Here is a 12161-nt window from a genome sequence, read left to right as displayed (position 1 = left end):
ATCATGTTTAGTTAATTGAAAAGGCTTTAACATTAACAAGCTGTGTATCGCCATTATTACCGCAAATACGTCGGGAGCAATTTATATCTAAAACGAGAAGATTAAACAAAATACATAATTTAAGTTAACTGTGCATAAGCAAAACCAACTATTCAGCTTAAACTGCCACACATAAAGAACAAACGAACATGATGAGTCTAGTTTTGAATTGATGGAACAGGAAACTAATACTGTTAAGTACTGTGTTAACTAGACATATCATTTTTAGGGCGCTGCCAAAGATCAAACTAAATTATCTGAAGCAGTCCAAAAACGTACGTCAAAATGGATTTCAAAGAACGAAATTTCAAGAAGATAGGAATGATTTGTGTTTGTATCCTCATTGGGGGACTAGTGTTCAGCTACGGAATTTTCCCAGCAATACTTCGATTAATGATAAAACAGGTATGTCGTATTTACAGTACAACAGCACTGTCGCGCCTGTCGTTCCTGAAGATGCACGTTAATAAAACTATCAAAATTGACAGAACTTTTTTCCATTTCAATCACATCTGCTGTCCTTCCGAACTACGAGTGTAGCAAATTCTGTTTGCTGATCTTCATTTTCATTTATTAAAAACGGTTTGACACAAACTTGGCACCCAGTTGTTACAACCAATTACCATACCAATTGTAACGCGCTAATTTGAACTGTTGTATAAAAGTTTCATAAAATTTTTACACTTGTAGATTTGCTATTTGTTAGATACATTCAGCAAACAATTTTTTATTCAGAAGTGTGTCAGATGATAGTCTTTCCAAAACGCGACAAAAGATAGTATAGACCTAGAAGTATAGTTGGTAATATTCGTTGGCTTAAATGGATTAAAGAGTACCTCAGCTTAAACGGTAAATTTAAATGAATGGTTTTCAGAATGTGCTGCTGAAACCAGGAACTCAGATGCGAGGTATGTTCGAAAAAATTCCTTTTCCGTTGGACTTTAAGCTACACATATTCAACGTGACTAATCCAGAGCAAGTTATGCGTGGTGGAAAACCAAGAGTAAAAGATATTGGTCCTCTATATTTTGAGTAAGTATAAATTTGCCTCATTTGCACATTAGTTTGTTCGTAAATCAATTTGATGCACTCTAATTTTCATCAAATCTGTCAATTGCTTTTAAATCATCGTCGTTTCTGCAATTCATAAAGGTTTCATAAGCTTGCAAACATTACAAGAAAGATGATATAGTTCGTAAAATGTATGCAGTTTGGACAGTGGACTAAACGTGTACGCAGCATGGTTACATGTCGGGAATTTTGCAGTTGGGAAGTGAACTCTTCTTAAAGTTTAATTATGAAGTTTTGACCAAGTAAAAGACCCTTTAATACAATCAAGTAGCTATCCTAAATGCTTATTGTATGTAAGCGTAAATTAAAATCAGCTGCTGCACGTACGAGTTAACAATATGTTAGATGTAATAAATGGTTATCCAACTAGCATCACGAATCTAAAGCCTTTTGTTATACTATGTGTATAATTTTACGCGACAAACGATAACTTTTGTATATCTTCTGAGCAGAGAATGGAAAGAAAAGTTTGACGCGGTCGATAATGATGAAGAGGATACACTTACGTTCACATTGCGCAATACTTGGATATTTCGCCCGGACCTGTCTGCTCTGACTGGCGATGAAATCGTCACAGTTCCACATCCACTGATGATGAGCGTTCTACTAAGTGTACAACGCGACCGCGAAGCAATGATGCCACTAGTGACAAAAGGCGTTAACATAATGTTCGAGCCCTTGGAATCAGCGTTTCTCAAGGTGCGCATCATGGATCTACTGTTTGACGGAATACTAATCGACTGTAGCAGCAGTGACTTTGCCGCTAAAGCGCTCTGCAGTGGCATGGACTCTGAGGGAGCGCTTAGCCCACACAACGAGACTCACTTTAAGTTTTCCTTGTTCGGATTGGTAAGAAGCTATCAAATTTAATGCAAAGGAGATTGAATTTCACAAATTATGATTTGATGGCAACTGGCAGCGTAATCACACTGATGCGGGCAGGTGGGTTGTTTACCGAGGCGCAAAGAACATTCGCGACGTGGGCCGTGTAATTTCGTACAATGATGAACCGGAAATGGATATCTGGGATGGAGATGAGTGCAACCAGTACATCGGCACGGACTCGACAATCTTCCCTCCATTTCTCTCCAAGCAGGATAAACTCTGGGCTTGGTCGCCAGAAATATGCCGCTCGATTGGTGCTCACTATGTACACAAATCCAAATATGCAGGCCTGCCCATGAGTTATTTTGAGCTCGACTTTGGAGATCTCAAGGTATTAGCATATGATGCAACGGTAACGGCGTTTAAGAGCAAATCATAATTTCAGAACGAGCCCCACAATCATTGCTTTTGTCGCGACCCGCCCGATGATTGTCCTCCGAAGGGAACGATGGACTTATCGCCGTGTCTCGGTGGACCAATTATTGCTTCCAAGCCGCACTTTTATGGAGCCGATCCGAAGCTCATTCAGGCCGTCGATGGACTGGAACCGAACAAAGAAGATCACGATGTGTACATACATTTCGAACTAGTAAGTTACGTGAAGTGGTCGCGTCACGCAACGGTCCAGTGATCAAAAACACGGACGATAAACGCAGAACTATGGCTTTTTTAACAGTTCACGGGAAGTCCGGTTTCGGCAGCGAAACGTTTACAGTTCAGCATGGATTTTGGTCCCATTCACGGGCATGAATTGTTTGACCAGTTACCCCAACTGGTGTTACCAATGTTTTGGGCCGAGGAAGGTGCGTCGCTGAACAAAACATGGACCAACCAGCTGAAATATCAATTGTTCTTGTACGTGTCAAAATTGTATTCCTTAACGGAAGCGGTTCATACAATATGTCTCTTTTGATTTAATTTTCAGAGGTCTCAAGTTCAACGCAACAGTAAAATGGCTCACCATCGTTGTCGGTACTGTAGGAGCAATCGCGTCAGCCTATATGCATTTCCGCAAGGACCAAAAAACTACTAACGTTACACCCGTTAACGTTGCGTCCACGACGGGTACGGCTCCAACATCGGCAAACGCCCACGAATCGGATAACGGGAAAGTGATGGATGCTACCCTTGGAAAAAATATTCCTGCCCTTATTGATGGTCTAGAAAAAGTCCCAAAAAAATCAACAATCGAAGTGCAACATGAGCGATATTAACAATTTTGAAGCTGCACATACTTCGGCACCTGCTGTGACTTACATCACCGGCACTCAAACGGTTTCGTAGATGTGAACCGTTTCTTTTAGTATCGATACGACCAAAAATTCATCCTGGAATTTCAATTTGACTTTAATTCGGACCTTGCGAAATAAATCACTAGAAAAATAAAGGGATATTTTTAACATAAACTTGCAATCACGACAAGCCCAAGTTTGTATATGCACGCCTCAGAAGTATTCCAATTTACGTTTGCCTCCAGGCCGAATATTTCCGAACATTCTTCAATATTTGTATGCCTTCATTGTTCGCTTAAAGGATTGGGGGTCGACCTTTTTTGGATCAACTGGTAAATATGTCCCAACACGGTTTCACGAATAACATGGCCCAAAGTTCATATGTGAACACCCTTGTGGGGGTTTCGTGGTTTCCGTATTGTATAACTTTATTGTTTTTTGGAGAATTTGACATTTGGATGAGCATATGAGAAAATGTGAATAGTTTGCGAGTTCCAGATTCCTCATGAAAGGTTAAAAGGTTCACCAGAAAATCTTATGTATTTTGCTATTGTCGACAGACAAAGTGTTCTCTAAATTCCCCATTCTTTTAAAACTTGATATTTTAAAAGATTAAAGAATAGACTATTCAGTTTATATTGATTTATTGCGGATTGATAATTTGTTGTTATAAGAGCTACTTTGAGCATAGCATTAGCATGTTTTCATCTCTCCAAAACTTTGCATCGTACTCAGCGTGTAGGTTTTGTGATCAGTTTTGAAAGCTGATTACATTACAGTACACCCACATGGGAGGCCCTTCTGGTTACAATAGCTATGCGTATTCATAAGATTGAGGGGGCACCGTCAGACGTTGAAGTGTTATTAGATGTTTAAGTGAATAGTGCAAACCGAAAAAACATTTAAATGCAATAAAATTTCAATTTAATTTAATAACAGAGATTAATAATCATGATAAAAAGCCAAAAACAGTTTAACTACTGAATAACGGTTGATTTTTGTGTTAATTTTTAATTCTTTTTTATTTTTAATAACTGTGTTGTGAATTTTTGATTGAATAAAGTCAGTTTTCTTCCACGTATTAGATGATGATGATTTATCGTATTAGATGTTGATTTATCGTTGTTCGAAATCATTTTTTAAACTTATACAAACATTTGTCACATACTGTAACGAAAAGTGCCATCTATTGAACAAAAGTTAAATTAATTTACTACAATGATCGTGGATTGATCGCGCCGAAGAGGTATGCAATCCCCGGCAACTGTTTCAAATATTTCCGTTCAGTTAACTGAACCACGACTACTAAATGTTTGATTTGACAGAAATTGTTTGTTAACACACAATATTGTTCTATTGTTTTGGACACACAATACGAGTATAGGACTTAATTGAATAGTCAACTGATACTAAACAAACAATTACAAAAATATTTTCCATGTCATTGTTTTATATCGATATGATGAGTGTTAATTGTCGATTGTTAGTTTGCAGTTCTTTCCAAATATCATTTATCTGAAGTTTGAAATGTCATTCAAATTTCCCGAAAATTGATAACCAGCTGATGTTACGATTTACGATAATTTATTAGATTTCCCCTTAAACTTTAAATTTACAAGTATTTTATGTACATTCTTGATTTATTACCACCCAAGGAAGAACGCTTGGTAGAAGATAATTCCGCGTAGAAGAAGATTCTTGAAGAACCCTGTTTTTAGTTATGGACTTCATTTTACTGTACCATTTCAAGACGACACAACAAAAATTATCCCCCCTACTTTACCCAGTTCCCGTACCAATAAATAAATTTTCTACCAACGTTGTTACTAAAACTATTCTCCTTTTAGTGTACTTTTCAATACACTTTCCTATTTTAAACATTGTTTTAATTATTGTTTTAATACACGCACACTGAAAATGTAATCATAATAGTCTAATGTTCTCAAAAGAAACCCTAATCGATTTAAACGTGCCAGTAGACCTATGTCATTAGTGCTACTAGTAAAATAGTGAAATCAATGAATGCTTATCAAATGTAGTTGCATAATGATCGCTACCAAATTCTGATTTAGATAATCAAACAAAGACAGCATGTGTGTCTATTTGAATAGTGTTCCTATTGTTCCTATCCTTCTAACATTATGCTCATCCAATATTTTCTGTTGCTCGTACAAACGATCGATGAACATTTCGCATTTATCGACATGAGAGCATCTTATCCCATCCAAATCCAACATACCGGAGGAAGGTATGTTTTGTTTTCACGTTCATTAAATGTTTTGAACATTATTTCAATACTGTCTATTGTACCAACACAATTGCATCAATTGTTCAACGGTTTTTCCATTCAAGTAAACTATCAATTTAACACCCAATAAGCTTGTGTCTTAAGCGTTTATCGTCATATAGCATTTTTTGTAACAGTGTTGCATAGATGATAGCTCTTGGAGCACTTTTGTTGCTTGTCGCTTCTAGTCATTCTCGTTGTTTAAAGTCGAAGTACAAGGTCATTGGTCGCCTAATGTAATTTTTCCTTTGCTAGCCTTATTATTCTAGGCTTTAGGTTGATGCGGGTCATTGCACGAATTACATACACAACAACGAAGAAGAGCACGATTTGGTCCAAACAATAATATTGGAGGAAGCTGTGAAAGAAAAAAATAACACATAATACGATGCCTTAATACAATGAGTTAACAAATACTCTAGGTAATAACGAATACGAAAAGCGACTTATGATAACATTTTAACAATTTTAGATTTGTTATTATTTGTAATATTGGTAACCTGCAAGTAGTGTGACGTTTGCTTTTTTTAACTTTTGGTACGTTTTCACTAAACTCACTTCAAATTGCGTGATGGACTCTGCAGATGATAAGCACCATTATGTCGAATAACATATTCAGTCCAGTAAACGGCGGTTTCTAACGGCGTAGATCTTTGGTCTTTCAGTAACATTTGGCGATATCTGTGAAAATTGGAGAACAATGTTTATGAATTCCATTGATCATTTAAAGCTCTTCGTATTTCATTTTAGACTCCTACTTAGCTGCCTTCCGGTACTTCGGATCGTGAATGACTTTGTGGATTGCTCTGACCAGCATTTCGCTCGTAAGCGTTTCTAAGTCCAGCTTTACGGCATAGCCATCGGCCACAGCTTTGGCCGCGTTGGAGTCGTGGTCACAGAATACAGGCATCGTTACAACTGGCACTCCGTGATAGACAGTCTCAAACATGCTCAGCAGGCCTCCGTGTGTGACGAACGCGCGCAACTTGCGGTGTCCCAAGATGTCTTGTTGTGGGAGCCATCCGCCGATCTTCACATTTGACGGCAGATCGGTAAGCAAGGCGGTGCTAGCTTCATATTTCCACAGCACACGGTACGGCAAACGGGCGAATGTTTGTATCAGCAGCTTGCGCAGATGATCCGGCATGTTGGCTGCTTTTACGGACGAGCCCATCGATACGTAGATGAATCCGGACTCGCCCGATGAATGAATGAAGTCGTCCAGGTCTTTTGGTAGCGGTAACGAAGGTTTGCAGTGGATACAAGCGATTTCGGCTACATTCGGCAGCAGTGGTCTTGGATACGTGACGGTAGTGTGACCGTTTTGCAGTATAAAGCTCACATTGCGTGCAAGGTTCCAAGTAATGGGCACATCGGAGCCAAGATGCCTCTGAACCATTAGTTGTAGTGTAAGCATTGTGGGCTGCGAAAGGAGAAAGAGTTAGAATGGTTTATGTATAGTTTTACTTCATTTGCCAGTAACACAACTCAAGGGTGCACATCTAAGGCATCCTAAAAGCAAACTCTTCAACTACTATCAACAATGAGTGTTTTTTGTCTGTCGTTTCACAACAACAATGTTCTCGCATTCAGATACACTGACTGTCATATTGTAGAGAGGTTTTCCACAACCTTGACCATAAGCATGTGATAGCAGCAAATGCAAGTCGAGCAGGACTGAGATTTGAAATTAAAAGATGTCACGGTAACCAACTGTGCCTAAGGGTGGCCACAACAAGCAGCGAACCTTGATAAACGTAGGGCCCATGACTCCTATGATGGTAATTACGATGCATTTACGTAGTTTAAATCCGAAACTGGACCAAGTCAAACAAGATGTATATGGCGCGAGTGGAACGGGTTACTGCAGCGCTGGTGACAAGGTCACACATTAGGAGTGGTACTTTATGTCGAACACGCACCTTTTTATTTGCTGCAATTAGCCCTCAAGGGTAACTGGGAAGATGGCCAAGGGCGTGTAACCACATCTTACGCTTCCTCTTTTTATTGCTCTTTCTTTCTGTTTTTTTAATGTAGTTTTTTGAAAGTATGCAAACAAGTGTAGAAAAACCATTTTGCCAGAAATAAATACGTTTTTCACCTCACTAGAAAAGGGGCAAAGTAAACGAAAACTTGGAGATAGAGAGTAAAAACTGTACCTGTGCTTTTTGTAGATTTACCAATCAAAATCCTATTATAGGTAAAAACATTACGAACAAATCTGAATCCTATTATAGTTACTCTCTTGTATGATTGCATTTTTTGGCACATATCGTATACCATTTTGAGAAATATAATCGTATTTTTACTTCAAACTGGGTTGGGTATGATGGGTTTGCTCAATTTCGTTTTGTTGCATTGTTATTAAAATCAACAATTTTTTATATAGTTTGTATATAGAACATAAACAACATGATTCATTAAAGACTCACGATATAAAGCAGCTGGATAAATCCAGTGAACAGTGCATTGGAAATCCGTTCGTAGAAGTTCATGTCGTCTGTTAGAGGTCGATAAAACACTGGTGTCGTCGAGTAGGGTGTCGGATTACCAGCGAGGGACAAGGTTCCTGTGTAGAATCCAACGGTATTGATGTACATAAATGGAACTCCGAGGCGATACACTAACCCAAGCGCACATTCGGGAAATGCTCCATCCAAAATCAACAGGTCAAACTTCCGGCCCAACAGATCAAGAGTTTCTTTATCTTCAAGCGTAGCATCACAGATCTGAAACGAAACAAAACCATCGTAATACTATAATATAAATTGCTCATACCATTTGTAAATTAAAGTATTTTTTCTGTAACAATAAAAAATGCATTATTGCCATAAACCCCAATCAATTAATTCGCTCACAAACACAGTAATTCTTCTTCGTAAAATCAGGCTTATTTAACGAAGGTTCTAAGTTTGTATGTCTTCCGTACTTTCAGTTGCATCAATTGTCGAACTTGCATTTTCGGTTCTTCGGTTCTGTTTTTACTATTGCGTAGCATGAATAGCAAACCAATATTTTTATGCTGCAGCATTTCTGAATGAAGAAGCCTTTTCTCTTTCCAACCGATACGTGGAAATGAAATTTTTAAGCAAACAAAAGAGCTATGCTGTAGCATTGGGCCCTGTTTCTAGCCCAACTGACGATTGAACAATATTTGCTCTGTCGGAGGTTGTCGTTTGAACCAGAAATTGATTTCATAATTTAGCATAGTGAGGTTACTATAGGAAAATTCAATAAAAAGGTGAGACCAACAGCACACCAACCAAACGCTCGTTAACAAGTGCATCGACGTGAGTGCTTAATAGGACGAAATAATGAATTTCGTAGTTTTTCTTTGGACCATTTTTGTAGCGACGACAATAGAGCCTGTGTTCATGGAAAGTACTGTGAATGAAGATGTGGAGCAAGTTGCAACGGAAGTCCAACCAAACGAGCAAGCAGAGCGATGCGTTGCTTTGAGTAAATCGTCCTTCTGAATATTCCACTGAATGATTAATCACTGACTTCGGAACCTTTTTGTAGAAACGTGTCCCGCGAATGAGGAGTTTCGTTGCTGTGGCCCGTGCTATCAATTAACCTGTCATGGATCTGTTGTCGACTGTGGCGGGCGTTGCTTTGCCGAATGTTACTGTGTGAAAGGATTTGTTAGACTGTATTCCGGAGGTCCTTGCACACCACAACACTTCTGTGATTACGCTACGCAGCCCATTCTAGACGATTACGAATATTCTGACAATGATTTCTAATGCAATTTTTGAGCTTGGTCATTTGAAAAAGTCGTATATACACAAGATTCGTAAGTGTAAAGCCGAATGGAAAATAAATATTTCGTTTTGGTTGTTTGCTGTAAAGAAAGAAACTTCAAAGCATCATGCAAGCCAAATAGCATCATGAGTTAGGGCTGGCCTCGTTTGCATTATTTCTGGCAGCTTCATGTTTTCTTAATTATACCTCTAACGGAGAATAATGTCGAATTCCGTAAATATGTCTGTGTCGTGTATATGTCTGTGTATACTATGGGAATGGTAGTACAAATTACATGCCATGGAGCAGACTGTTTGTTCAGATGCGAGTAAATGGATGTTGAAGGCGTAAAAAATACACTCTTTCATCCCAACGCATTGTGACTTGTTTCCAGTTTCTTGTGATAACTTTGTCTTACTGTTCCATTCCGAAACAACCGATGAGCAATGAAGTTTTTTTTATACATTATTGGGGTTAGTGTTTCTGGCAAGTGTTATCTTCGCCCAAAATGCTAGAGAACAGTGTGAGATATGTAAGAAGGTTTTGAAGAGTCTCAAAGTTATTTAAACATATATGTTAAAAATTGCTGTAACTGAATGTCGCCTATGTCGATTGTTTCTCATTCTTTGATAGAGATGAATGCAACGAGTCAAATGAAGAATTCTAGTGTTGTGGAAAATGCTTCCAAGAAACATGCATTACGAAGAACATGGATTATGAAGCTTAATATACTCCTGGATGTTTTTGTTCGGGGGATTTTGTTTGTGGTTATGAAGGATCTGTATGCCTGTCCCAAATTCCTTTCCAATGCCAATTGACCACATTCACTTTACTCGAGTGTAAAACAAAACTTGTTTTCTTCATCGTGAAAGCTCCACTAGTCACAGTAGTTTTCTATTTTCTAAGAAGCTGCCTATTGAATGATGAGTGCTTCAAAATACATTTCAATGTAACTGTAGTATCAAAGTAAGGCGTTTTCTCTTTTCAAAACTACGAAAACTGTGTCTTTATTCGTGCAACGTTAAGCATAATCGACTTTGTGATGATATCCTGTACATCAATAACAATATATTATCGTCATAAATAATTCTTTACTATTTTGTAAAAACTGCTTATTGATGTAGCAGAGTCAGGCCGAAAGAATCAAAAACCGTGTCTTACCTGCCCAACGGTGGGGGAGCTCATTGCGTTTTACCACACTTACCTGAAATGGGAAACGGAAAACATCCCAAACCGAGAGCGGCCAATCTCCTCGCATCCGCGCACCAAGCAGATCCCAGTTTGTGTAGTTTCTGATATACTCTACCAGGCCGGAGGGTGTAACCTCTTGCAGACCGTTCAAGGTGAAATCCGCCGGAAATCCGTTCAGGAAGGTGATATTATGTCCTCTGCAAACAGAAAGTGCGAAAGTGACAATCGATTTGGATATAAAACATTGAGTTTCCCGATTGCCCCGTTTGCTGTTAGAATATAAGTTAAATAAGTTACAGAGATGTTTACAGCGGAAATTTCTATTGGTACGCCATTCAATTAAACACGGCAGTCTCAAAACACTACGTTATTGCTTTGTTTAGTTACACATTCAGTACTAATTTGGTACAATTGATAGAAGCTGTCCAACGTAGAAGTCCCGTTGTTGAAACATTCGGTATTCATTTGGTACAATTGATAGAAGGTTAAAAAAAATGGAGAAAAATAGTTTGTAATACTTGTCACAAACTATTTATCTAAATTTTGTCAGCATCTTCCAATTGTATCAAATGAATACTGAATGTTTCATAAATGAGTTCATGGAACGTTTTCAGGCTTTATGCTGACCATGTTAATATAGATAAATAGCCGTTTCGAGATGTTTCTAGGAATACATAGTTAGACGCAGTTTCACGCAGTTTAATTACTTTGCCTTTAAAACTGCCCCTTGCGGAACGTTGTACTTCCATTTAACAATCAGTACAAGAATAAATGAAACTAGCTAGTGGCCGGAGAGCTAATTGGAATCAGTTTTCACAAAAAAAAAATATCCCGATAGTTTCTTCTGCACTTTTGGTTACGCTAGGATGGTGCAGATGCTAACAAGCTAAGGGGATTTTTACTTGGAACTCTGGCGAAAACCTGTCACAGTCTTGTTTTGACCCACGGTTACCTAAATGAATCAAGCCACGTGGATGACCAGCGTATAACAGTTACCCGCCAGGGGACAGTCGCCATTGCCATAAGAGGAAAGTTCGCTACAATCATTAGTGGCTTTTTTGTTCGAAACGTTTGTTAACGGATTACGATTCGTATCATGCAGAACACGTGCTTGCGAATCGGTGACGCCTTCAATCGTGCTGGATGAACCTAATCCAGTGATCCAATCGCGCTGCAGTAGTACAGCGCAAAGTATATGTTTTCGTTACACTGTTGCATTGAGTTAGTGGGGTACAGATTCTAAAGTAAGTGACATTCTTATCTTTTAGTTTTCTACTCAATAGCACTGCAATACATACCTTGGAATAAGACCTTTGGCAAGTTCCAAGAATGGAATTTTGTGTGATTTGGTACCACCCATCGTAATCATGAGAATATCGGAAGCCGAACAGAGTGACGTAGCTAGCAGCCCGGTGGCCAAAATGACGATCCGCAATTCCATCTTGACAGCTACTCGGGATGGTGTTGCTAGCAATGTAAGAAAATATTAGCTTTTAATTGCGCGTGTTAAAATAACAATCAGATACGGTAGATAAGGTAAATACAAAAATAATCGATGAATCTTTGATTTTCGTTGATCTCTAATGTCTTTTACATTACCTCAGCCAATGAGATTGCTAGTAAAAAGTACTACTTTTATCAAAAAAAATTAAAAAAAAATGATGATGTTTATTTCGTGGCAGAGTATTTAAAATAATGAGCTCTATCTGGTT

At 38.4% G+C, this 12161-nt stretch overlaps 2 protein-coding genes across 2 annotated transcripts; one reads left to right on the top strand and one right to left on the bottom strand.

Annotated features, from left to right (window-relative positions):
• Positions 1-324: 324 nt before the first annotated feature.
• Positions 325-3411, top strand: LOC128274328 (sensory neuron membrane protein 1). The gene is made up of 7 exons (XM_053012483.1): positions 325-444; positions 914-1071; positions 1563-1959; positions 2030-2326; positions 2381-2584; positions 2672-2850; positions 2921-3411. Exons 1-7 carry the CDS (start codon positions 325-327, stop codon positions 3207-3209), a joined length of 1644 nt encoding a protein of 547 aa, XP_052868443.1. The 3' UTR covers positions 3210-3411.
• A 2328-nt stretch (positions 3412-5739) lies between these two features.
• On the bottom strand, positions 5740-11890 carry LOC128271260 (UDP-glucosyltransferase 2). Its single transcript, XM_053008710.1, has 6 exons — positions 11748-11890; positions 10463-10646; positions 7947-8243; positions 6273-6937; positions 6073-6195; positions 5740-5872 (listed from the first exon to the last, which is right to left on the bottom strand). Exons 1-6 carry the CDS (start codon positions 11888-11890, stop codon positions 5746-5748), a joined length of 1539 nt encoding a protein of 512 aa, XP_052864670.1. The 3' UTR covers positions 5740-5745.
• Positions 11891-12161: the final 271 nt, after the last annotated feature.

This window comes from Anopheles cruzii, chromosome 3, assembly GCF_943734635.1.
Source record: "Anopheles cruzii chromosome 3, idAnoCruzAS_RS32_06, whole genome shotgun sequence".
NCBI classification, from domain to species: Eukaryota; Metazoa; Arthropoda; class Insecta; order Diptera; family Culicidae; genus Anopheles; species Anopheles cruzii.
The sequence above is the reverse complement of the archived record's forward strand: the minus strand, read 5'-3'. Positions and strand labels throughout refer to the sequence as shown.